The sequence below is a fragment of the Thamnophis sirtalis genome, unplaced genomic scaffold (genome assembly GCF_051295495.1).
Source record: "Thamnophis sirtalis isolate CommonGarterSnake01/CBP01778 unplaced genomic scaffold, rThaSir2_p1.2 scaffold_7, whole genome shotgun sequence".
In the NCBI taxonomy this organism is placed as follows: Eukaryota; Metazoa; Chordata; class Lepidosauria; order Squamata; family Natricidae; genus Thamnophis; species Thamnophis sirtalis.
In genome coordinates this window covers 36,982,493-37,010,209 of record NW_028261387.1, presented here as the reverse complement: position 1 = coordinate 37,010,209, position 27,717 = coordinate 36,982,493, and the positions used below count along the sequence as shown (strand labels likewise).

Sequence of the window (27,717 nt, the reverse complement as noted above, 5' to 3'; positions counted from 1 at the left end):
ATGTATTGTTTGTGTCTATTGTTTGTATACCCCCCCCCCCTCATTTTATGTAAGCCGCCCTGAGTCCCCTCAGGGAAAAGGGCAGCCTATAAGTATTAATAAATAAAATAAATAAAATAAATAAAATAAATAAAATAAATAAAATAAATAAAATAAATAAAATAAATAAAATAAATAAAATAAATAAATAAAATAAATAAAATAAATAAAATAAATAAAATAAATAAAATAAATAAAATAAATAAAATAAATAAAATAAATAAAATAAATAAAATAAATAAAATAAATAAAATAAATAAATAACAGTCGCTCATGCAACTTCAGCCGTGCAGAGCGCCATTCACTGGCATTTGGAAGGCGCCAAGCCACGGGAGCCGTGCGGCAGCGAACAGACGCTCACGCGGCTTGGCGATACCCCTAGGTCAGTGAATAGTGCTGTGCCCGTCTGCAAAGGGTTTTTTGCCGGGTGGCTGCTCGTGAGCGTGGTCACTTCATGGATGTTGTGTTAGGCTGTTGTGACAGCACAACACAGCCATTCGCCCATGAGGCTGCGCCCAGCTCTTTGGGAGCCTGGCAACCCCAAAACAATAAACCCTCCCCCCATAATAAAGTCCAAGCCATATTTTGTAGGTAAAAAGAAAATAAGACCCGGTCGTATTTTCGGGGAAACACAGTAATCAAAATCAAACGTAATAAAAAATGGGACTAAATATTGAAAAAGGTGAATAGCTTCCAATGTTTAGGATGAACTGTCAACAGTAAATGAATTGATGGGACATGGTAGAGCAGTTCTGAAGGCCTTGGAAAAGATAATCAAATGCTGGGATTAGAATCATGTAGGCAATAGTTTCTGCCTTTGACATTCTGTGAAAGTGAGACTTGGAACTTGAGCAAGCAGCACAGAAAATACATTCACATTTGAACTTTAGTGTTAGAGAAAACTCCATAGTATACTATGGATATCCCCAAAGACCCCCCAAATAGATGGATCATTGAACAAATCACACAGGGTTGAGCCTTAGTTGCCAAGACATAACTTCTGAGTCCCATTCCCTAATTGCCTAGATGCTCAGGAACTCTTAACATCTGATGCCGTCCTTGTTGACAGGTGATGGCTGATCTAATATAAAAAAATATTGTTGTTTTCCCACTAGTGTGTAGTAAATGGGTTAATGTATAGGCTTGGTCTAGTTCTTCTGAGATTTGTCTGCCATGAGTGACCTTTCTGGTAGAATATGTCACTGCCAGCATAGCTCTCAACCTCATCAAAATATCACAAGGGGGTAGCCATGGGCAGGATTATTGTTAATGTTGGTTGCACTGTCAGGCAGATATTTAGATTTGGCATTTTTATCTACCTATCAAGTCATTCCCAAGAACTTTGGCTAGAAAGATATTGGTGTTTGATGGTGTTAAAGGTATCATCATAGGATGTAAGCTGACAAAGAAAGCTACCTTTTGTTATTGGTAATTTTGTCAGTCCTGATGGTGTTCAGGTAGTGCTCCACAAGTACCAATTACTATTGGTATTATTTTTGCTTTCTTTTCCCTAAGTTTTGGAATATCTTGGATGAAGAACTAGACACAGTATTTCTTACTAGTAGTTCAGTCTGTTTAATGTTTAATTCTTCAAGTCCACCTAAATATGAACAACCATCATGTCATTTTAGGAGAAAAAATTATCTAAGCCAAGCCCAAAGTCTTTAATCCAATAAACAATCTACCGGTAATTGGCATATAAAACAAAATCATTTTAGAGCAAAAACTATGCCGCAGTATGGAAGACTAGTAACTCTAATTTAGGTACATCATAGTATGATACAATGTCCTAGTTATTATGGGAAGATTTCTGTGCTTTCTAAATGCTCATCTAATTAGACCTCATATCCCTGAAATCTTTTGTCCACATATTTACTGAGCTCACTAACTACCAGGAAGAGAAATAATGGGCTGCTAAATCCATTTACGGTTATAAAAAAAAAAAAGAATGATTCTAAAATAAGAGCTGTAGGCAATATTAAAGCTCTATTCTTTCCATTTTCATTAGGTTCAGAGTATATTTTGATGTTGGTTACTAACAAGACATTATATAGTTTTTCTTCCTGTAAAAGGGGAAAAAAGATACATATCTTAAAGAGCCAGTACGATGCAATGGTTAAGATGTTCAGACAGTCCACATCTTTACTTTGTTCACAGGTAGTCCTTGACTTATGACTTCAATTGTGCCCAAAATTTATGTTGTTAAGTGAGACATTTGTTAAGTGAGTTTTGGCCCATTTTATAGCCTTTCTTGCCACAGTTGTTAAGTGAATTACTGCAGTTGATAAGTTAGTAACAGAGATGTTAAGTGAATCTGGCTTCCCCTTTGACTTTGCTTGTCAGAAGGTCACAAAAGGTGATCACATGACCCTGGGGCATAGTGAGTCATAAACATGAACCTGTTGCCAAGCATCTGAATTTTGATCACATGATCATCGGGATGCTGCAAAGGCTATAACTCGGTCTTTGCAGCACCCCATGAAAAACTTTCGTAAGTCATATTTTTCAGTGCTATTGTATTTTTGAACATTATAATTCACTAAATGAACCAGTGTAAGTCAAAGACTACCTTACTTGCTTTGATTGATGTGACAGTTCCTACTAGGAGAACAGAAAGGCCACCAAATTCTTTGTTTCCAAATCCTGTGAAGATCAAAGATCAGGAGCCACGGTGAGGCTAGAATTCCTGGAGACTGGAGAATGGGTTGCATTTCAAAGAAACTTTTAGTTCCACAATAGCTTCAAACCGGAGACAGAAATAAACCTGCTCAGCTTCTGAATAAAGTTCACACCATGGGATCACAGAAGTCCTGAGTTGCTTTCAGACTGGTGCAGCATTTGGATGTGGACAACAATTGATCACCCAGTATGACACAGATTAGGTTACAAACAAACATGTCAGAGCAGGGAGTATCCAATTTATTTTCAGGCTGTGGAACCTGCGGGTTATAAAAACACAATCAAATTGCCAGAATCTTTGATCAAAAGGCAAAGTTCCCAGGACAAAAATTGAGCTGCATTCAACTAAACGGCAGTCTCTTATGGACCTCATCAATTTCTCATGGAACCCTAGGGTCCTTGCAAAACAGAGTTTGAAAAACCCTGGGATAGAAGATGGTGTAATAATTGCATGTTAGATAAACAACTAAGGCTTGCACAACTCACAATGTTGAGAAATTTTGTGATCTAGCATTAAGGCTTTGGCTGGGGATCCATAATAAGATTTAAGATAGGGTTCTTATATACTTGAGAGACCGCCTCCTGCCAATTACCTCCCTGCGACCAATTAGATCTCACCGATTGGGCCTCCTCCGTATTCCATCGGCCAGCCAATGCCGGCTGGCAACTACAAGGAGGAGGGCCTTCTCGGTAGTAGCCCCGACCCTTTGGAACGAACTCCCTGTGGAGATTCGTACCCTCACCACCGTCCAGGCCTTCCGCACAGCCTTGAAGAACTGGCTAGCCCGTCAGGCCTGGGGACAAGGATAGTTGCCCCTCCCGAATGATGAATGTATGTTGCTTATCGTTTTTATAATATGTGTCTATGTCTTTGTTGTATTTCCCCTCCCTGATTTTATGTGAGCCGCCCTGAGTCCCCTCAGGGAAAAGGGCGGCCTACAAATGTTAATAAAATCTCTAAATCTCTCTAAATCTTTATTCAAGTGTATCCATTTTTATCATTTTTATTTTGTTTGCCACCTGAAAGCCTAATAAATAAAGGGGATTGGCTGAGATTCATACCATATTTTTAATAAACATGATAAAGTAAACCTGTATTTGTGTTTGCGCATGTGCGTGCGGACATATGCGCTCACATCTTTAAGTCAGGGTTGACTCCTGTTGATTGCCTGTACTAGCTCCTGCAGTCTTCTTGGCAAGGTTTTCTAACACTGGTTTGCCATTGCCTGCTTTGTAGGGTTGAGAGAGTGATTGGCCCAAGGTCACGCAGTTGCCTTTGTGCCTAAGGCAGAATTAGATACTTCTTGATTTCTAGCCTGATGCCTTAACCACTACACTCAACTGACTCTCCCAAGAATTTTAAAACAACATAAAACTGGCACTGGAGAATAGAAATTAAAATTGTACTTGAATATATTCAATTGACAACAGGGATGGGTAGAGGAGAGAATGTAGAATATATTTGTGTACAAATGTAAACCAAAAAAGGGAATGAAAATAACAAACCCATTAGCATTTTATTTATTTGTAGAAATTATTCTCTCTGTGATCTTTCTTTTAACTTCTTTGCTTGAAGACAACATGAACCTGTATGTTTTTCGTGCCACAGATAAGTGTGATTAGCCTTCAACTTGTAAAATTTTAAACTTTCCTTTCATAGGAAAAAAATGAGAAGGCAACATAAATTATAAATACTGATGTAGAAAGTGAAAGAAAGTAGAAGAAAAGTAAAAGAAGAGAATGGAAACCCAAAAGAACCCCCTCCTCCCTTGAAATAGGAAATAAACTTTCCAGTTTAAAACTGGAAAGGTCGTGGCTCAGATTCAATGTCAAGTATTTCAACACTTGAAATCTTGTTTGGGTTACAATCTGCAGTTTGCCAGCATTGAGAGGACTGAGCTACATGCACCATTAATCTCACTTCCCAGCACAATTTTTAATAGAATCTTAATGACTTATACAAAATAAACACACTAGAATTTGTTAAGCAAAGGGTGTGTGTTTCATGGCCCGTAGCTATATTCTGTTAAGAAATTACTTGATAGTTTTCTGGCATTGTTTATGTTGCTGAGCTTAGTGTCAACATGATGGTGATAGTTAAATTTCCCACTTAGTGTTGTTTGACTCACTGATACGAGTAACCTAAAATCAAATGCTTTGCTGGTTATTTTAGTGGAATGCATCTATGCTTTTTTCAATATACGTATACTAGATGTCAATATATGCAAGGCAATTGAAATTAGGAGAAATCTGAACCAAATGTCTGCTTAATACTTCCTTGGTCTGAGAAATATTCTTATTTCCTTATTCTTTTACAGGAAAATGTTAGTTTTCCAATCAAATAATCTCAGTGATACTATATTTTTCAAAATATTTTATTATTTATTTGTTTATTTATCTATCCCATTTCTCTACCATTCATCACACTTGCATCCCGCTGGGCAGTATCTCTGGCTTTCTAAATTAAACTTTTAGTTATTTATTAGAAAGATTTATTCACATTTTTGAAGGATAATCCATGCTTCCTTGAAGTACAAGATAGTATTTCAGAAAAATATTTTGTTCTTTGACAGGCAATGCAGGATGGTGACATTCTTCCACTTTGAATATTTTCCTCATTTTCCAGCCACTGTAGGTGGGCTACCTGCAGCTTCCGGAGGATGAATGCAAAATAGAACAATAAAGGTAGCAAGAATCACAAGGCCAGAGTGAAAGAAAGGGAAATAAAATTACTGAAGTCCACAGAAATTAATTTAAATTGCATTGGAAGCTTACTCCAAGACTGAAAGTTCCTCAGATTCTTAGAGAGTTGTCCATTGGAGCATCATCAGAACACTTTGTCCATATAAATGTTGTTCTTGCAAAATTGTCTGAATTATCTTTAATGGCAAATCCTTTCCGTCATTTCCTTCTTCAAGAAAAGAAAGAAAGAAAGAAAGAAAGAAAGAAAGAAAGAAAGAAAGAAAGAAAGAATTATATTTATTTGAAAGAAACCCTAAACCAACTTTTAGAAAAATAGTCTTGTGTAGGCAAATAATACATGTCGGTTAGGTAATATAAAGGAACAATAATGCAAGCTTTCAGTTGTCAATTATGTATGAAGTCTTCCTTATGTTAAAATAGGTGTACAGCCATTCCTTAAAGTACATCCAAATTTTAACATCTTTCTTATGTCATTAACATCTACAAATTTATAATTTTTAAACATTCAGGTGTATCATGATTTCTTTTTTCTTTTACCAAATAAGAGATACTCTAGTGTTTTATTTATTTATTATTAAAATTTATATGCCGCCCAATCCCGAAGGACTCCGGGCGGCTTACAAAAAAGAAGAAGAGGAAGAAAAAAAATAAGAAAAAGACAGATTTAAAATCACAACACATGCATTCGTTCTAATCGGGGCTGGACCTCAACAATGAGGTCAACAGCCCCAGGCCTGCCGGAATAGCCAGGTTTTAACAGCTTTCCTGAAGGCAATGAGAATAATCAGAGCATACAAATATATTTTCATAATCAATGTTACCAGGCAAATTAAGTTAGAGCCAATTCCCAGGTTCCCTTCTTCTAATAATCTTTCTCCAAGGAATACAGAGATGTCCAATCTTGGCAACTTTATGACTTCTGGCTGGAGAATTCTGGGAGTTGAAGTTCACAAATCTTAAAATTGCCAACGCTGGACTACTCTGATCTAATAACTGACATGCGAACCAGAGGTGGGTTGCTCCCTGTTTGGCCCAGTTCGGCCGAACTGGTAGTGATGATTTGCCTTGGGTCACAGAACCGGTAGCGACCCAGGATGGCCACACTCCTGAACCAATTCCCCGGTCTCTTCTGCCATTTCTGGCATGTTTCTGCACAAGCACAGAATAATTTTTCATCAACTGTGCATGCGTGAGCAATGTGCAGTCAGTGTGCACAAGCGAATTGCTCACAATGCGCGCAGTGAACTGGTACCAACTGGTACAGGAATCCACCCCAATGCAAACAAGTCAGATGAAATTATTTCAAGTAAGTAAAAAGTTTTGGAGTTGCCATTGTGATTGCAATTACAATAGCCTATGTTTAAGCAGTTTATTATATCTAAATAAAGGTCAGCCCTGCATTTTTATCATATATTGTACAATACCATAATAGAAGCAAAAGGAGCTTGCCAGCAAAGGAAAGAGGGTTATCTACAAATCTACAGTTTTGATGCTCAGTAGTGAGTAAATACAGAGAGCTAGACTTATCCTCATTAACAGGTCTAAAGTAATCCAACTAAACAATTGAACCTTCAGTTTGATTGATTGAACTAAATTGGAGAAATGAGTATTCACACATTTAAAGAGTAGATGTATAAGTTTAACTAAAGGTGAGCCTGGGAATTCAGCTACCTGTATTTTTTGGAGCATAAGACGCACCTAGATTTTGGGGAGGAAAACAAGGGGAAAATATCTGTCTGCCTCCCAACAATTTCCCTCCTTGCAACAAACAGTACAGACAATATACACTGTTTGTAGTGTTATATTTCAGACTATACTTGTACAGATGCTGTTAAAATTTATGTGCTTTCTGGAAGTATAGTTATTCTCTGCTATTTAAAAGAATAGCACTTTTTAAAACAATAGCACTGGGCCTCTTCAGATCAAGCATTTATTTTAAAAAGCTTCTTCATTTTGTTACGTTGTCTAGATCAATAATAAAGCAGTCTTTAAAAAAATAAGTCTAATAATTTGAACATTCTATAGGCATTTATAGTTGTTAACTTACCTCCTTGCAGGAAACAGCCGGATTAGCACAAGAAAAAAAAAATCTGCCTCCCAGAAATTTGCCATGTGGAGCAAACAGCAAGTTTCACTTTCAATTTCTCCCATCATCAGTTCTTAGAGGCTGCAGGGATTGCTATCGCTTTTTGAAGCTTCTGCAAGCCCGTTTGCTGCAAAGAGGTAAATTGCTGGGAGGCAGAGGCCAAAGGGTGGGGGCTGGTGGGTGGGGCTACATTCGGTGTATAAGACGCACCCAAATTTTCACCCTCTTTTAGGGGGGAAGGTGCGTCTTATACTCCGAAAAATATGGTACTTCTGAGAAAACCTTTATGCTCATGTTAAAAATTATATTTATTGCCACAAATTGAATTCCATTTTCTTATTCTTTTCTCTTCTCTCCTTCTCCTTCCTTCTTTTTTTGTTCCTTCCTTCTTCTGACTGTCCCTTTTATATCACACTGGTTTATTTTCTTCAATGTTTCTTCTTGACACAAACAGTGACACATCTCTGTGTCAGACAACTTTGATTATGGGGGGGAAACAATTCCCATAGCAACCTGTGTATTTCCGGGATTGCTGTATTTGTTGGCATTATTATTGTAACTAAAATCTTTTTTGCCCCAGTAAAACAAATTATTGCTTTCCTGGGAGATGCATCTCCAAAATTAGTCCTAGATGGAGATAATTAAGTGATTCATTTTATACTACCAAGTGAAAAAGTAAATTATCCCAAAGCTGCACATGCAAAGAGTAAGGAAAAACAAACACTTCTGCAAAGATATGAACTTTCGCATAATGCTGGCAAACATATTGGATAAAGTGCCATATCTTGTTTTAAATATGGAAGAAACATATTTAGCGCATCTGCGGATGCTTGAGGAGGATTCTGTGTCTCAGCCCTTTTCCCATTTATAAAATAGAGCCTACTCAACCTACTTCATTACTGAGTTCCATCTGTTTGATTTGCAAAAGAGGAAGGGAGGGAGGGAGGGTATGTGTTGTTACAAATAGTCAGCCTGCATTCACAATACTATAACATCCCTGCCAGTCTTCATTTGCATTTAACCATCCCTATTTGCTATTTTTAGATTTCAACCTTTTAAAGAGAGATGGAAATCTCCAGGGGAGAGAGGAGAAGTTCCTGTACCTGATACCTCAGCATCTCTGATAAATGACTGGCATTACACTAATAAATCAGAAGAGGTCCAGAATAAAAAGAAATAAGACTTTGCTTAGGGATTAAGTTATCTCTAAGTAATTGGTAAAAACTTTAGAAAAATATTGAATGAGGTTTTGTTTCAAGCTTCTTTTTCTCTTAATTCTATTTTTCTGAGCAAGTATAACATTCTGTATAATTTAAGACTATTTTCCCAAAGATTTCTCTTCTTTCTATGTGCTTAAAATCTACATCCTTAATTATAGAAGACAATCACTGTTTTATTATCTATATTTTGAGTTCCTTTTTAAAATATTACATTTGATTTTATTTATCTCCTATGAAATGAATTTATCTTCCAGTGAAGGGAGGAAGAACTGAAACCTTTAACTACACATCTTTATGTCACAACACCAAGAGGTTGTATTACAATGTCTCTTTATTTTTTCCAGTTTTACCTGTGAGAGAAATGAGAATTATTCACAACCTGCAAACAAACAAAGAAATAAACAAACACTCATCTACAGACCCCTCATATCCTGGACATAAACTGTTTCAACTTCTCCCCTCAAGACGCCACTATAGGCATTACATGCCAAAACAAGTAAGACACAAAGATAGTTTCTTCCCCCAATGCCATCACTCTGCTAAACACCTAATTCTCACTGCATCTTATGCCTAAGGATTTTTACCCATGTAGTAGGCTATATAACTATTACCCTTGTCATCTTTCCTACTACCCACTCCCGTGTTTCCCCCCGAAAATAAGTGCTTGGCCTTATTTTCAGGGAGGTCTTATTATTTTTGAGGTGCAGAAGGTGGTGAGCGTGGTCACCTTATGGCTGTTGCTGTGTTGTAATATTTTCAGGGAGGGCTTATTTGAGCACATGTGCTCAAAAGCCCAATTGGGGGGGAGGTCTTATTTTGGGGGGAACAGGGTCCTATTGGTATATTATGATTTATCAATTGTTTATATCTTATGAATTATGATTGTATTTTATGATTTTGATCTGTGATTTATCACTCTGTTGATTGTATGTAAAATAAGAGTTTATGTAATGGAGACAAATTCCTTGTGTGCCCAATCACACCTAGCCAATAAAGAATTCTATTCTATTCTATTCTAAACTAAAGGGAAAAACAAATTGTAAGAATCTTATCTTTCACAGATTGGATAGATGAAGGACAGAAGTTGAGGTGTTCCATGGAAGATAGTTGGTGACAGCAGTAATTATCTCCTATCAGGCTAGGAGGTGAGGCCAGGATGTATAAACCCAGAGGGCTTTTGGGAAAGAATGCTCAGAACCTATAGACATTCACTCTAGAATCCCAGCCATACTTCTACCTGTGTTGCTTTGATTTGGTTAGCAGCCATCAAATTCGATTTTCAGCCAGTAACTTATTGTCCCGACCTTACACCTGGAAAAATTTGCCTCAAAACCCCCTTTTAAAAGCATGTGCACTGTTTATTTCTTTTTCAATTCTCAATTGAGAATTCTCTGGAAGACTCCTGATAATATCTCAGAATGAATGTGTGTTGATTCTATCATCCATTGTAGCCCGGTGAGCTTGAGAAAGTGACTAGAAGAGAGGTAAGAAATTTGGATTCCCCCCCACTTCAAGCACAAGAAAATAAAACCAAGCTATTTCAGAAATTGTTTTCACTGCAGTGGACACCTCTTCCCCACTCGATAAAAAATAGAGGGGAAAATTAGCATTCCTCACTTTCACAAGCCTCCAGCTACAGCATCATGTGAAGTGAAAAGAGATGTCATCACTGGATCTTCATACCTTCCTGGAAGTGCTACAATACCAGCCATAAAGTGATGCTCTTTATTCTACATAAGCTCCATATATAAGTTTATGTAAAATAATCAGAAAAGAAGGGTCCACTCTTGTTTCTAAATTACTATTCAAACCTGAAACCAATTCCCAAAGAAAACATTTATAGCACAATTCTACATTTACTTGGAAGGAAGTCCAGTGTATTCAATGTGTTTCCTTCCTAAGAAGTAATTTAGTACACAATCAGGACTGTCACCCAATTCTTCCAGTTACTGGTGCAAAAAAAGAGGTCAAGAAGGGATGGTTAGAGAGACAATCAGCAGATAGCTTTAATGCCTGTGTAATAACTTAACTGTACCCATTATACAAAATTGATTTTTCTTTCCTGCCTCCTCCTTTATTTACACAGAATGGATTTTTCCCTCCTGCTCTTTATTTTTTATTTTATTTGTTTATTTTTAAATTTTGTTTGCTGCTATCTCACCACAAGGCAACTTTCAAACATGTAAAGCAGGAATGCTACTTAGGAATATATATATTTTCAGGATCCAATCTGAGTCAGTCACCGGACCAGAGGTTTACTCTTCTGAGCTTTCAGACTCATGCTGGAGCCCATCCTCAGGGAACTTCTCTCTACCAGAGAAGTTTTTTCCCCCCAATCCATATTTTTCCCACTATTTCCTCTTTTCTAACAAAGTAAGAAGACGAACAGAGTTAGAGTGGAGGACATAGATTTTTCCCAATATTAGAGACTTCTGTCAGAAACAGAATTAATTTGGTGGCAATATCTGAATTTGCTTCTTTCTTTCGTTCTTTTTGTTGCTTATCTTTATAGGAGGAAACAAGAAGCAATGGGTGGAAATAACAAGAAGCATAGTTAGAACAATTAATCAGTGGAACAGCTTGCCTCCAGAAGTTGTGAATGCCCCAACACTGGAAGTCTTTAAGAAGATGTTAGATAGCCATTTGTCTGAAACGGTGTACAGTTTCCTGTCTAGGCAGGGGGTTGGACTAGAAGACCTCCAAGGTCCCTTCCAACTCTGCTATTGTATTGTATTGTATTGTATTGTATTGTATTGTATTATTCTTGTCAAAGCATTTAAGCTGATGTTAGCTATAGGTATTTCAGTAACCTTGCACCCCATAATCTTAGAGAAGGAATGAGCTTTGCAACTGCAATATTGAAGTTGTATTATTGTCAGTGTTATAGCAGATATCCTCATAAGATCTTCAGGGTGAAGGCACCCCATTGAGATAAACCAGGCTAGAAACAATTCAAAGATTACATGAATGTTACTAATTCAAGTAGGATATACTAACTGAAGGGGGCACAGTGGCTCAGTGGTTAAAGATGCTAGAGCCGACAGCCTGGGTTCAAGACATGAGTGGCTTGCGATGGGGTGAAGTCTTGTTATTTGCCCCAGCTCCTGCCTACCTAACAGTTTGAAAACATGCAAATGCAACTAGATAAATAGGTACCACTTCAGAGGGAAGCATTCCATGTGCTTTAGCCACATGACCATGGAAATGTCTTCAGACAACACTTGTACCCTTGGCTAAGAAATGGAAATGAACATCGCCTAGAGTCAGAAACTACTGGACAGTGGAACCTTTTACTTTTACCTTTATTCTAAGTGAAAGCTTGCCAGACTTTCTCTGTGCATAGTCTTAACATCGATCAAGCTCAAGGCAGGATTATTTTGAGTTTCTTTTTCACACCTTCCCTTCCCCAGAGCTGAGTTATCTTTTATTTCATCTTTGCTACTCCAAGGTTATTTAAGCATTCCTCTACAACAAGCAATACAATGTTCATCACAATGTCTTGAGGTGAATTGTGTTCCTTTAATTCTTGTATGTGATCACATCGCAAATACAAAAAGGGCTGAGCTTGCACAATGATGTCATGACACACACTTCATCATGTCAGTATCCCTGGGCTTAGGAATGGATGCCAATGGATATATTGTGAATCACATTTCACTTTGAATCTGAGAACAAGCAGGAGGAATTAAAGCCATGATGCAGCCGTGCATATCTTATCACCAAAAGAACAAATTCATGTGTCAAGAATTGTTTAAAATCCATTGCTTGAACAATATGGTACAAAGAACAAAAAACAATTCTCATTTGGCCAGCCAACAATACTGAGCACAGGTTACTGCCACTTTACAAGGGTATTTGTGGAGAAACTTCCTCTTATTATGCCTTAAGGGAAACAGCAGGAAGGAGGGAAGTTATTACAGGTTTTTTTTCCCCCTTCTTCCCACCTTCATTGGTTTCCTGTGTTTTAATTGCCTTTTAAGATCAGCAATTATTCTGATGTATGTGAAACACTGCATATATATCCTCATCTACAAAACTGCTCCCAAACAGCAAATGCCTCATCAGAAAAAAAAATAGATTTCAGGTGAAACAATCCATTTTGAAGCAGCCAGGCTCACACATCTTGCTAAATTGAAAACCTTAAAAAATCATATTACAACTTAGTGCAATAAATGAACTCAGCAATTCATAAGTTCATAAGATATGGTTTTTGGCTCCTGCACTGGGTGAAGCTAAGCAAATTTGGTTTAGTCAACAAACAATGTTTTAAAATGCATGGTTAAGCATAAGATGTCAAGTTGTTGGGTTACCTCTAAACAGAGGGATGTCACTCTCTTTAAATCTATTACACAGGGTTGATGTTGTGAGGATAAAATTAAAGAGGTTCCTTTGTAAGCTGCCTTGAGCTTTTGGATGAAAAACACCATATAAATCTAATCATTAACAAATAAAAAGTGAAGCCGCACTGCATGGAACCTTGAGGGGGATATTTTTTTTTACTCCTGTGACTTATCACACATGCATTACTTAAGGCACCTAGGAACTACACAACTGGGAAGTTTTAGTGCAGTTCTTGAATTACCTATATGTAATTCTAAAGCAAAATGAAACGTATTAAGTCCCTGTTCCCTCCACAAAAAATACATAGGAATACAGATGCCTTGGTGGTACTCAATTAGAGTTGCAGGTTGTTGTTGCGTAGATGAGATTTCTGATTTGGTGGTGTCTTTGTTTTATTGTGGATCAGTTTGTTTTGTTTCAAAAGTATGTTCTTATCCACCGTCATCCCAAATGTCTCCCTAATTTATTTCCTTGGCTTTGCAACATAAAAACCATGAGTCTATGTAGATTAATTGTGCATGACTTAATCACTAGGAACTTGTAAAGCAATAAGCTAAAGGATCCCTGTGTTATTTCTGCACAACTGCTCTTTCCAGCATTCTTTCATCCAAAGGAAATCTTTACTGTTTGGAAAGAGGGTGTCAAACTCAAGGCCAGGGTGCTGGATCTGGTCTCTGGGGTGCTTAGTTGTGGCCTATGGGGCTGTCCTGGAAACCGCAAAGGACTGGCCTGCGTTGCTTCTGCCAGTGAAAATGGAGCTTGGGAGGGCTCCATTTTCATTGGCAGAGGGCTAGCAAAACAAACTAAAAGGAAAAAACAAACAAAAGGAGAATGCATTTGAGCATCCAAGAAGGGACAAGAAAGGGAAAGAGGAAAGACAAAGAAAAAGATAGGAAGAGAGCAAGGAAGGAAAAAGAAGGAAAGAGGGGAAGGAAGAAGAAGGGAGAATGAAGAGGAAAGGAAAAGGAATAGAAGGGAAGGAAGGAAGGAAGGAAGGAAGGAAGGAAGGAAGGAAGGAAGGAAGGAAGGAAGGAAGGAAGGAAAGTCCTGCCTTTGCACTTGGCCACCAGCATACGGCAAGGGTCCTCTGGAGGCTAGGTCTCGTCTTCCTCTGCTGGAGACAATGGATCCCTCTCCAGCTCTGCCCAGGCCACTATAGGTGCCCCATCCACATGATGTCAAACCACGCCCCATCCAGGGCCCTCAACCACACCCACCCAGGCCCCCAGCCACACCGACCCAGGCCCCCAAGGTCAAACACAACCCTGATGTGGCCCTCAATGAAATTGAGTTTGACATCCTTGGTTTAGAAGCAAGAAGGATGATAGGATGTTTCTTACCAGTGGTTCTAATTCTCTTTGATCAACCAAACTGAATTCATTGATGAAGTAGTAAAAGTGCTTGTAGCAAGTGTTGACATGAGCTTCAGCACCAATACTGATGATGCTGTCAAAGTGATGGATATAAACATGAACGAAAACCCTGAATAGGCGTGTTAGGATCTTTGTGCAGACCTGCTGGAAATTCTTGGGGAAAGGAACACCTGCAAAACAGACAAACAAACAAGAGTTTCTTATAAGGTGACCAGACATCCCGATTTCAGCGTGACAATCACGCTTTATAACAATTTTTCCCGTTTCCCACTGCGTTTTAAAAAAGTCCCGATCATTTTCTGGCTTCATGTTGAAAGCCCAGTGGATTTGCTTAAGAAATCCTAACCGGGGCAAGACAAAAGACACCCTGTCTAATCCCTCTCTCTGTCTCAGTACTTTCATTGAAGATATTAAAACGTTAAAGCAACAAAACGGACCTCCCCCCCCTGCGCGCCCCTTTTTTACCTCATTTTATAAGAAAAAAATGATCTAGTACCATAGAGCTGCACGAAATGGCTAGAGAGGTTACTTCCTGGATTTTCCGGAGGGGAGGGGCACGGAGGTTGGAGGACTGCTCTGAAAAATGGTGGCATTTTTCCCTGACTAATTTCACCTTTTCAATTTGCTCAGTTCTTTGTATTAACATCTACATCATTCTGGGTTTACTTGGAGTGCAAGCCTGCTGCTAAGTGGGTTTTTTTCTTTTATTTTTTAATGTATTTTAAAATAATATTTTATTTATTGTGCATAGGATTTATTAAAATAGTTTTATTCTGTGTGGATTTAAGTTAAGAACTCCCTGTTATTAAGCTTTCCTCAATTAATCTCTGAGTAGATTCCCACCAACTTCAAGATCCCAAGGGCACATCTTGGAAGCTACATCTTTGCTTAGTTTATAGATGATGCCTTTCCTTAAATATGAAAATAAATACATTTATTGTTCAAATGTGTACATCTCAATAGAAATGACTCTCAGGGGTGACAACAATCCACTAAAATAATAATATAAAACAGTAATTACAAAAACAGGAGCAACTGTTATGAAAATTATTATTAAAAAATAAAGAATAAAAATGGAGTTATTAAGTATATTAATTGCAGCAACCACAATACAATACCTCGGTCCTTCTTTTCATTAAACTAGACATACCCAATTCCAAGGAATTAAAAAATGCTTGCTCCTGGGGAAGAAAGCTATGGCAAATCTAGACAGCATCCTAAAAAGCAAGGTGACCAGATTTTCAGTAAAGAGGGACACCTTTGACTGGGGGTAGGGGCTTGATTAAAAATTTTATACGGAGCAACAAAATTTTTCATACAACGCAAAAATAGTATTGTAATATTTTTTTTATTTCAATATAACTACAATTTACAAATATAAATTGTAACTATTGCCAAACATCAAAATTTTGATCACGTGACCATGAGGATGCTGCAACGGTCGCTAAGTGTGAAAATGGTCGCTAAGTGTGAAAAATGGTCATCAGTCACTTTTTTCAATGCCATTGTAGCTTTGGTCACTAAGCCCATTATACCACCTTTCTTGCCACAGTTCTTAAGTGAATAACTGCAGCTGATAAGTTAGTAACATAAGTGAATCTGGTTTCCCCATTTGACTTTGTCAAAAGGTGATTATATGACCCCAGGACACTGAAATCATAATAAATATCAATCTGTTGCCAAACTTCAAAATTTTGATCGCGTGACCATGAGGATGCTGCAATAGTCGCTAAGTGTGAAAATGGTCGCTAAGTGTGAAAAATGGTCATCAGTCACTTTTTTCAATGCCATTGTAACTTTGGTCACTAAGCCCATTATATCACCTTTCTTGCCACAGTTCTTAAGTGAATAACTGCAGCTGGTATTTTGTATTTTGGATAGAATCTTTTTTTAAATTGTCTTAGACTATTTTAAAAAAGATTCTATCCAAAATACAAAATACCAGCTGCAGTTATTCACTTAAGAAGTGTGGCAAGAAAGGTGGTATAGTGACCAAAGTTACAATGGCATTGAAAAAATGACTGATGACCATTTTTCACATTTAGCGACCATTTTCACACTTAGTGACTATTGCAGCATCCTCATGGTCACGCGATCAAAATTTTGAAGTTTGGCAACAGATTGATATTTATGATGATTTCAGTGTCCTGGTGTCATATAATCACCTTTTGACAAAGTCAAATGGGGAAACCAGATTCACTTATGTTACTAACTTATCAGCTGCAGTTATTCACTTAAGAACTGTGGCAAGAAAGGTGGTATAATGGGCTTAGTGACCAAAGTTACAATGGCATTGAAAAAAGTGACTGATGACCATTTTTCACACTTAGCGACCATTTTCACACTTAGCGACCGTTGCCGCATCCTCATGGTCACATGATCAAAATTTTGATGTTTGGCAACAGTTACAATTTATATTTGTAAATTGTAGTTATGTTGAAATAAAAAAAATATTACAATACTATTTTTGCGTTGTATGAAAATTTTGGTTGCTCCGTATAAAAATTTTAATCAAGCCCCCCCCCCCGGTCAATCTGAAAATCTGATCACCTTAGTGTCTTAGTTACCTCGTAACCAAATGTGGCCAAGTAAAAGCTTTGGTGAACTACCAGTTGTGGCATTCTGTTTGCACCTCCTTCACAATCAGTGCTAAAATTTCAGTAATGTCAGTGACAAAGTGGATGCTTTGAGAAAGGTCTGCTTCTATTGTAGCAATTGTTTGGCTAACCAGAATAAATGTTCCACAAGCACCTTGACATCATAAACCTTATTACTGTCATATTACAGCTATGTAAGAATATGAAGTTATCTAGATCAGTGTGCAGTGGACTTTGGGGCAAACTCCAGGGGACAGTGGAGGACAGAGAGGCCTGGTGTGTTGCAACCCATGGGGTTGCAAAAATCGGCTTAGCTTAGTGACTGAACAACTACAGTGTGTTGGACAGTTACCTCCCAATACTTCAAGAATAAATGAAGCCATCTTTTTATGCAATCAAAACTTTTGCCCATATAGACCTGTTGTGGCTTGGTAGGAGCCTTTGGAGCTGCTATCAGACTCTGACACAGAAACCTCCTGTGAGTGGTTTCAGGATGCTCACAGGAGAGGATAACAAACAGCTGTGGCTCATTAAGGATCTCCTCCTGCAGATAAAAGACTGATGGTGCCACGCTCTAGTTGCAGAAATCAACGTTCGTTCCTTCCGTTCCGTTCCGTTCCTGTTCTGGTCAAGTCTCTGTTTGTTTGCAATCATCGAGAAGAAGCACTTGGATAAGTGTGTTGATTTATGTAATTCTGTTTTGTATTAGTTTGAGTGAAGACTTTTGCCAGAGCCTTTTATCTGTGTTTATTTTGGGCTTGCAGCCAGCCCGAGCCAGGACTGATAAAAACATTCCTTTGCAAGCTTTGTTTGGTTGTCGTTTCTGAATGAACAAGGTGGGGGTCAGAATAGTTTGACTTTTGCCCAGACAAACCTCCATTCATATAATTATGGAGCAGCTTTACGCTGAGAATGCCAGTATTGGCTGATCAAATTTCTCAGCTGCATAGATCTGTATACCCGCCACCCTCAGCCAAGGAGGAAGTGCCCAGTGGCTATGCCGGATAAATTTGATGGAAATCAGGCCATGTTTGCCGCATTTCTGGGACAATGCCAGCTGTTCCTGAGTTTGAGAGCGGAGACTTTCCCACTGACCAGACGAAGATGTGATTTATTATTAGTTTGCTCTCAGGCACAGCTGCCCGTTGGGCTACCCCCTTGTTAACTCAGCCTAGCCCTTGTTGGATGATTTCCAGGGTTTTTGTCAATACTTTAAGCTTATGTTTGAGGATCCTATTAAGGGGGAACAGCAACCAGACGTCTTAAGTCACTGCAGCAGGGGAGTGGTTCATTGCAAGACTATGTGAGTGAATTCAGGCTGCGTAGCCAGGATTCAGCATGGAATGAACCAGCTCTGATGGACACTTTCCAAGACGGGTTGTCTGATGCCTTGCAAGATGAACTGGTGAGGGTGGACAGGCCACCAACGTTCGACGCGTTGGTCCACTTGTGCCTCCGGATAGACGCCTGGCTGCAGAGGCGGAGGCGGAGGCATGCATTCCAGGAGACCACTAGCGTGCCAGTTCATCAAGAGACTGCAGTGGAATGGGAGGAGCCCATGGAGTTGGGTGCTGTCAGACCTCGAGTGTCACGTACAGAGATGGACAGATGACGTACTGAGGGGTTGTGTTTCTACTGTGGGGATCCTGGATACCTGGCGTGGAGTTGCCCCAAGAAGAATAGAAGGGTTGCGCAGACTGCGGCCATCCCTCAGCAACGAACTATCGTGTCAGACAACTGGCACGTTTGTGCGGCTTTGATACACCGCTCGCACAATGTAGCATGCGTTCGTGGTGTGTGGAATCCAAGGGCGGATGCCCTGCCTAGGAAATAGGAGAACTCTGATCCTGTGAACTTGCTTCCACCCCGGACTGTTCTACCCATCGCATCCTGCGCTGCAGTTTATCATCCCGTGAGCATACAGTCTCTGATATGGGATGCACACCCGGGTGACGAATGGGTGGACCGACGAAAGGCGGAAGTAGGGCCGGCTTCCCCGTGGACTTTGGAGGGGGATCTTTTGAAATATCGGGGCCGGCTCTATGTTCCCACAGGGCACATCCATAGACAGGTGCTCTCTCAGGTTCATGGCACTTCTGCAGCGAGAGATTGGGGTTTTTTCCGGACATTGCGCTTGGTATCCCGTAAGTTTTGGTGGCTCCACTTAAGAAATGACGTGCGGAAGTGCGTGGAGTCATGTGTCCAGTGCCAATGGGCCAGGTCTACGAGGAGGGCTTCTCCAAGATTAAGCCCTTGCCGACCCCAGTCCCCGCAGCACAGGACTTCATTTCTAGGATCCCAGCGGGGCACCAGTGTCTTGGACTGTGTTCCGTGAAGGCCGTCACCCACCCTTCTGGGCCGCATCCTGAGTGTCGGAACCGGGAGATGGGCCCTGCAGTGGGGGATAGTGTTGTGGGCTGGCAGGAGTTGTTGGAGCTGCTGCCAGACTCCAATGGCAAGGGGTCTTATGAGTTGGCCTTGGAGGAGGTGGAGGACCCTGGACAGGGTGTTAGGGCCCGGCAGGAGGTGTTAGAGTTGTTGCCAGAATCTGACAGTATGGTGGCTGGTGGGTTGGCCTTGGAGGAGATGGAGAACCCTGGACAGGGTGTTAGGGCCCGGCAGGAGCCATTGGAGCTGCCGCCAGAATCCAACAGTATGGGGGCTGGTGGGTCGGCCTTGGAGAAGGTGGAGGACCCTGGACGGGGTGTCGACGCCATGCAGGGCGGGAAGAGACGTAGTGGCCACCGGATACCGGGGGAGCATTGGATCAAGGGGAATGTTCCTGAAGGTATTTGGGAGTTATATAAGGAGGCATAAATGCTGAGGGTTACTCAGCGTAAGGAACAAAGGAGGAAACACAGGAGATGATTGCGAGCTTATCATACGGACAACCCATCCCGACCGCATCCAGACCGTCAGACCCGAGGGAAGGGCCCTGCGGTGAGGGATAGTGTTGTCGCTCGGTAGGAGCCTTTGGAGCTGCTATCAGACTCTGACACAGAAACCTCCTGTGAGTGGTTTCAGGATGCTCACAGGAGAGGATAACAAGCAGCTGTGGCTCGTTAAGGATCTCCTCCTGCAGATAAAAGACTGATGGTGCCACGCTCTAGTTGCAGAAGGCAACGTTTGTTCCTTCCATTCCATTCCTGTTCTGGTCAAGTCTCTGTTTGCAATCATCGAGAAGAAGCACTTGGATAAGTGTGTTGATTTATGTAATTCTGTTTTGTATTAGTTTGAGTGAAGACTTTTGCCAGAGCCTTTTATCCGTGTTTATTTTGGGCTTGCAGCCAGCCTGAGCTGGGACTGATAAAAACATTCCTTTGCAAGCTTTGTTTGGCTGTCGTTTCTGAACGAACAAGGTGGGGGTCAGAACAAGACCCATGATGATCAATAGAGGTAAAGGTGTCATGCAGAAGGATTTTGCCCACCTAGATTTAGTTTTACCTGGAAATCACAGGGATTGTAGCTTATACTTCAAGCATCATTTTGTTTATGTCTTTCACTGTAATTGTAAAGTTTATGAGTGGTAGAGGTTAAAAATCATTAGAGTGATTCATCTTTGTTGTTGTTGTTAGTTGTGAAGTCGTGCCTGACCCATTGTGACCCCATGGACAACATCCCTCCAGACCTTCCTGTCCTCTACCATCCTCTGGAGTCCATTTAAGCTCAAGCCTACTGCTTCGGTGACTCCATCCAGCCACCTCATTCTCTGTCGTCTCTTTCTTCTTTTGCCCTCAATCCTTCCCAGCTTCTCCAGTGCATCCTTCCTTCTCATTAGGTGGCCAAAGTATTTGAGTTTCATCTTCAGGATCTGGCCTTCTAAAGAGCACTCAGGGATGATCTCCTCTAGGACTGACCGGTTTGATCACCTTGCAGTCCAAGGGACTCACAGAGTCTTCTCCAGCACCATAGTTCAAAGGTCTCACTTCTATGGCACTCAGCATGGTCGAACTTTCACAGCCATCCATTGCAATTGGGAAAACCATAGCCTTGACTATACACACTTTTGTTGGCAGGGTGATGTCTCTGCTTTTTAGTATGCAGTCTCAATTTGCAAATATTTTGAAGATAGCGGGGTGGAGGGAGTGTTTCATAGTACAAAGTACATTTTTATACCTGCGGGAGATACCATTACCATTTTATGGGCTTTGATGATACAGTTAATCAAATAGTTAAACACATTCTTTCAAAATAGAGCTATGAAGCATAAGATGCCCACCAGGTGACAGAACATTTAGAACTTTCTGTATCTCTTTACTGCCATCTAATGCTGTAATACAGGTAGTCCTCGACTTAACAACAGTTTATTTAGCAAAGTCAATGGGGACGCCAGATTCATTTAACAATTCTGTTATTAATTTAACAACGCCAGTGATTCAGTTAACAACAAGTATGGCAAGAAAGGTCGTAAAGTGGGGCAAAATTCACTTAACAGCTGTCTCGCTTAATAACAGAAATTTTAGGCTCAATTGTAAATTGAGGACTATCTATACAATTTTAATCTGATAATTCTGTTTCTGAATACATTAACACATAATTTGTCAACTGCCTTGTCAGTTGACATGCCTTCTTAAATCAAGACTATACCCAGGGGTGGGTTCCTGCCAGTTCTAACCTCTTCTATAGAAGAGGTTCCACAAATCTACCGTGCCATTTAGAACCTGTTCCAGCTCCCTTCCCCCACCCATCCGCACCATGCTTGCCTCGCCTGCCACTCACTGATTGGCTGGCTCACCAATCGCCCCGCCCGCCTCTAAGAGTCCTATCTAAACCTTAAAGTCTTAAAGCTGTCAAGTTTGAACATCCCTGGGGTTTTGTTTCTAAAGGGTTAGGGGTGCAAGGGTCTTGTACCTTGACAGCTTTAAGACTTGCATGCTTCAAATGCCAGAGTTTCGGAGCTAACATTTTGGTTGCTAAGCAAGAGAATTGTTAAGTGAGTTTCACCACATTTTACAAGTTGGCCATGCCCACCCAGTCACATGACTGCCAAGACACTGCCACTGAGTCACATGGCTGGCAAGCCACTCCCACCCAGTTACATGGCCAGCAAGCCACTCCCACAAAGCAGGCCACACCTACAGAAAAGGTTCTAAAAACTTTTGAAACCCACCACTGACTACACCTATAGTTGCGAGCCGGTCTGGTGTAGTAATGAAGGCATTGGGCTAGAAATTGGGAGACGATGAGTTCTAGCCTTGCCTTCTTGCATTATTAGGATTTATCTAATTTACGAAGAAAGTAGTATCAGAAGCATCAAGAGGTAGCAATCCTGTCATTAGAGATTCCAGCAATACAGAGCCAGTGATCTTACTCTGTCTTTAACAGAGCCAGCAAGTCCACAGACAGGACCCCTCCCATATCAGTGATAATCTCTCAGGATCACATGGCTGAAGTTTGCAGATCTGGGTGGCTAACCTGGGGCCTACTAACAGAAGAACAGACGCTGCAGCTACTATTTGATGAAAGAGAAGTTCAGCATGGCTTATCTAACCATGCTGTCCCTTCAGACATTGTTGAGAATAACTTATCAGAAATTTAGCTCTTCCCTGTGACTATCCTGCATTGCTGTGGTTTTTTATCTTAGATTTATTTTGACCTCATTTATTGCTTCTTCAGTGGGTTTGTTATCTGATTGGTGGCTTACTGGTTTCAATGTCTCTTTGTCTATCCTCAAAGGTACTGCAAAAACACTTTTCAAGAGCTGTTTTGTTCCAGCTAATTGCAGTAAAACACTGAATTTCCTTATCTCTGCCCTGTGGCAAATTCAAGGCTTACTACCTTGCTTCCTGGCAGCCAACTGTTCTGGCAGAGAATGCTGTATAACAGTACTCAGGAGACTCAGTTGTGTAACTTACAAGAAATTCTCAAATGCTATTGCCAGGTTATTTGGAGTTTAATTGCTGTCTAAGTTTGCCGATATGAAAATTGTTGTACATACAGTTATATTGCTCGCTTCTAGTAAATGATGATTTATTAATTAACCCAGTTTTCTACTTTTTATGATATACAACCTTACATTGACCATATACCAATGTTGTTTTCACTGCAACTTAGGTTCAAGTATGTTTGCTAGTTTGAGACTCAGGATGTCCATTGAATCCATTGAGTCCATTGAAGGATATACAAATAGCTTGGAAAGGCAAATCCTACATTCTCTGGCTTATGAGAATAGTGCCAACAAGTTTTTCTTTTCCTCTTGAGAGTACAAGTTTAAAACGTTGCTTTCTAAAAATGAAATGTAGCATAGCTAGAAAGTTAAATGTGCTAAAATGGCACAGGAGAGTTGTTAAGTACTTGTTTTGAAGCATTGTTTACACAAACAATTCAGCCACGTATTATCTTGGGACAAGCCAAAACTATGTAGCCTTCCAGCAAATTTTAGCTTACATAAAAAGCCTTTTCAAAGGCTGCTCTGCATTGCCTTGGTTATAAAAATTATGGTTTGTGCTGTTTTCTAAAGACTTTACCTCACCGTATCTTAACTCCTGGGTTTGTAATTGAGAAATATCTTTTTTTAAAACACAAAAGTAGGATAGCTACATATACCATATACCGGTACTTATAAGTTCTACCAAGCTTTTGGTTTTTTGATAGTAAAGTATCTGCTTGTAAATACAGGCTGTCATACAGTAATAAAGTAACCAATGAAGCAGAGACAAAGAAACCATGGGATTCAAAAGTTAACTCTATGCAGCAGTGGTGGGATTCAGCCAGTTCGCACCTATTCGGGAGAACCGGTTGTTAACTTTCTAAGCAGTTCGGAGAACCAGTTGTTGGAAGAAATCTCTTTTTGTGTTTTTCCCCACTTTACAGGACTAATCCTGTATGAAAGGCAGGAAGAAACATTCTGGTGTTGTTTCTAGCCTCATCTTTATTGCCCTGCTTACAGAAACTGCCTCTCTGGTTAACCCTTATTACATTGTAACAACTAAGGCAAACTTAAGTGACATTGAGTTGGCCACGGCCACACGACCGAGCCACACTTACCCAACTGGTCATTAGGGCAGAGAACCGGTTGTTAAATTATTTGAATCCCACCATTGCTATGCAGTATCAAACTGAAATGGTGGTGCGTTTTAGCTAGAGTGTTTTAAGATTTTGGCAGTGTAATTCAAGCATGAATATTCAGGTTTTTAATTAAAAGCAAGCATGGAGATGGATTCTTTAGGAAAGCAATACAGGGAAAATCTTTTCCTCCTCTGCCCTTTCTGATCAGCTGCCAGAACCAGTGGTGGGATTCAAAATTTTCTACTACAAGTTCTGTGTGTGTGGCTTGGTGGGCATGGCATGGCTTGGTGGGTGTGGCTTGGTAGGCATGGGAAGGGGAAGGCTACTTTAAAATCTCCATTCCCTCCCCACTCCTGGGGGAAGGATACTGCAAAATCCCCATTTCCTCCTGATCAGCTGGGACTCAGGAGGCAGAAAATACATGGCTAGGCCAGTCAGAGGAGGTATTTACGGGTTCTCCGAACTACTCAAAATTTCCGCTACCAGAAATTCTCCAGAACCAGTCAGAACCTGCAGAATACCACCTCTGGTCAGAACTCTAAAAGAAGAGCTCCCATTAGCTTGCCTTAAAGCTACCGTAAGTGAGGCTTGGGGGTTTTTTGGCATCAAGGCAACCGAGGAAAAAAGATAAGTGAAAATCATTGCTTCTTACTAATGAAACTCTTCTAATGAAAATCCTCTGCCCTTCTTTTTAAAACCCTAATGCAGTGATTAAAGATACATCTTGCACAGCTTTCTACCTAACTACTCTCACAACTAAAAGCTGAAACAAAGTAAGGGAAGCATGCAGACTAGGGTGGCTTCTGAAATTGTTCCAGAGGCGGTATGCTACCGGTTCACGGCGAACCCATAGTGGCAGCGGCACGAGGCTCTGTCCACCCACCCTGATGTCATCAAGGACCTTCTGCACATGTGCAGAAGGTTCTATGCATGCCTAGGCGTGCCATGTGTGAGCAAAGCGAGCACACGGGGGGAGCACTCCCACTACCGAACCAGTAGTGAAGAAAATAGAATACCATCTCTGAATTCTTCCCACCTGTTTACAAGCACTAGTCATAAAATTCATCTGTATTCTGTGCAAAGAAGTACAGTACTATCTTTGTATTATATGCACACTGGCAAGTGTGTGTGTGTGCATGTGTGTGTGCGTGCACATGCTCTGCTCAACTCTAGGTCATTTGCCTGAAAGAAATGGACTGCTTAGAATGGAGCAGTCACAAATGCTGCAGAACTGTCTCACCTAGAGGGATGTATTAGGAATTTTTTTTATTCAGTATTTTTCTCAACAGCCTCAATACAGACATGGGCTGTTTTCAAACTCAGTCTTACACTTGCTGGCTTATCCTGCCATACCAGTGACGTGCGGTGAGGTTTATGCCTGGTGAGGCTCAGCTGGGCATCCTTTTGCGAAGCAGCTCAGTGGGGCAGCGGTCAGCCTCGGGGGTGGGGGGGTGAATTTGCATCGCGGGAGCCACCAAGTTCCCGGGTCTGCAGCAAAGGCGCTTGGTGGCTCCCATGATGCAAAGTGCCCCACCGCCCCCGATGCCGCCGCCCGCCCGCTGCCCCGGCCTGTGGCCGCTGCTTCTCCAGGCTCCGCCGCTGGAAGTCCCGGATCACCTCTGGGGGAAGGCTGAGTGAGAAGCGGAGCGAAGCTTCTCCGCGGCCTCCCGGCACTGCGCAGAGGCTCTCGCAGGAGCGCGTGCCAGCGGCCGGCGGTCTGGAGCGGCCCCGGCTGCGAGACAAGGCAGCACTTAAAGCAGCCGCTGCCACCGCCACCGCCCCTCCTTCGCCCGGCGGGGCGTTCCTGCCGCCTTGGGCCGCTTTGCCGCACGGCAGCTGCTTCTGCAAGGAGGCGCTGGGCCAGGAACTGGAGAAGCCGGCGGATCACTTGGAAGCCACACTGCAGGCCTCCCCTCCAGTTCCTGGCCCAGTGCCTCCTTGTAGAAGCAGCTGCCACGCGGCAAAGCGGCCCAAGGCGGCAGGAACGCCCCGCTGGGCGAAGGAGGGGTGGTGGTGGGGGCAGCAGCTGTTTTAAGTAGCAGCAAAGGCGCTTAGCAGCTCCCGCGATGCAAAATGCCCATCTCCACAAGAAAGAAGCGAAGGCTTCTCCCGCCTGGCTCTTGTAAGGAAACCCCCGGCTAAGCATTTTATGGCTGACTGAAATGTGCGGACGTTTCCAGCCACCCACAGGGGGGCTAGGAGGGAAGGGGTCGCTCCTCGGGAGTCTATCTAGCCAGCAGCCCCAGGAGACACCCCCCCCCAGAGAAGAATTGGGGCCACCAAAGCTCCCACACCCACCCACCTTTGGGATGCAAGAGACGGCAAGGCTTGCAGCGAAGGGAATCTGGACCCTGGGAAGGTTGGAGAGGGGTGAAGAGCGAAACTCCTCCTTCTCCCCCACTCCTCTCTCCTCTGAAGCGCGCCCTCCGAAATAACCCGCCCAACGTAAGCATGCTCAACTGCAACAAGAAGACATGATTCACTGCTCCCAGATCAGGAGGCGGGAGAATTAGTGCCTCTTTTGCATATGAACTTTTTTGCCTTTTAACTCTTTCTTAACTTTTAGAAGGCGAAAAATTCCTTATGCAAAGGAGGCCCCGAGTTCTCTCGCCTCCTGCTTTGGTTAACACTAAGCAGACACCAAGCCACTGTGACTTGGAATCTGGTAGCAACTATCTTGGCTTTAATTATTTTTAAAAAATTATTTAAAATTCTTTCTTTTTCCTGAGGAGACTGGTGAGGCCCTGCCTCCCTTGCCTCTAGTGACTGCATGTCCCTGTGCCATACCAAACTCGCCTCATACTCTTCAACCAGCCTGCCGTCCACAGAACACCTGTATCAATTGCTTGGGGCAGAAGGAGGGCTGAGAAGATATCTGCAGGCCCCTCACATCCTGGATATAAACTTTCAATTCCTGCCTCTTGAGATGGCACTGTAGGGCACTGCATGCTAAAACAACTAAACACAGGGATATTTTTTCCCTCAGACCATCACTTTGCCTAATTTTCATAGTGCTATCTAATGTCCATGTATTTATCCATGTAATATGGCTGTAGTATTATTTATCCTACTTCTTTAGTTTCCCCTCTTATTGGTATTATTATAATGATGAATTATCATTATTATGTTGCTTTGCATATACACTGAGAACCTGTGCACCAGAGACAAATTCCTTGTGTGTCTAATAACACAATCACATTGTCCAAATAAAGTATTGAATTCAATTGAGTTTTTGGAAAATTATCCTGATGGATAGGTAGAGTTCTGTGCTCCTTTATATAACTTATTAAAATTAGAATATTAAAAAACATAAAGCAACACTTTGTAAACTGAAAAATATTAAATTAATATCCTGCTGAGTTCTGAATTTTTCTTCAATTGCAACCAAATGACCATGCATGGTTAGTCAAGTTTATTAAAGGAAAAATTATTTTTAGCTATTATTTTTCCTACTGTGTTAAACATGGAAATCTGAAAAGCAATTTTGCTGTATATGGTAAAAGCAACAAGCTAAGCTTTCATTAGGACATTCACAAACAAGAATAGCATTCTCTAATTGTCTGAAGGGAGATCACAACCTTCTCCCAATCAGGAAGCATGGTAGAAATCTGATAAGATAATGTTTGTTTCATGTAACACTAGAGATGTAAGGTCAGCTTAGACAAACACGA

The 27,717-nt window shown here is 41.1% G+C and overlaps 1 protein-coding gene across 2 annotated transcripts in view; it reads right to left on the bottom strand.

The window, feature by feature from the left end:
- Positions 1–4,296: 4,296 nt before the first annotated feature.
- The window catches only part of MOB3C (MOB kinase activator 3C), a 55,041-nt gene continuing 31,620 nt past the window's right edge, over positions 4,297–27,717 (bottom strand). The window contains exons 3-4 of one of the 2 annotated variants that reach the window (XM_087719714.1): positions 14,409–14,611; positions 4,297–5,626 (exon numbers count right to left, since the gene is read on the bottom strand). In XM_087719714.1, coding sequence (XP_087575840.1) covers positions 5,600–5,626; positions 14,409–14,611 — 230 coding nt within the window. In that variant the 3' untranslated portion in view covers positions 4,297–5,599. Of the gene's footprint in view, positions 5,630–14,408; positions 14,612–27,717 lie in introns of both variants that reach the window. The other variant, XM_087719713.1, reaches the window with a different exon arrangement.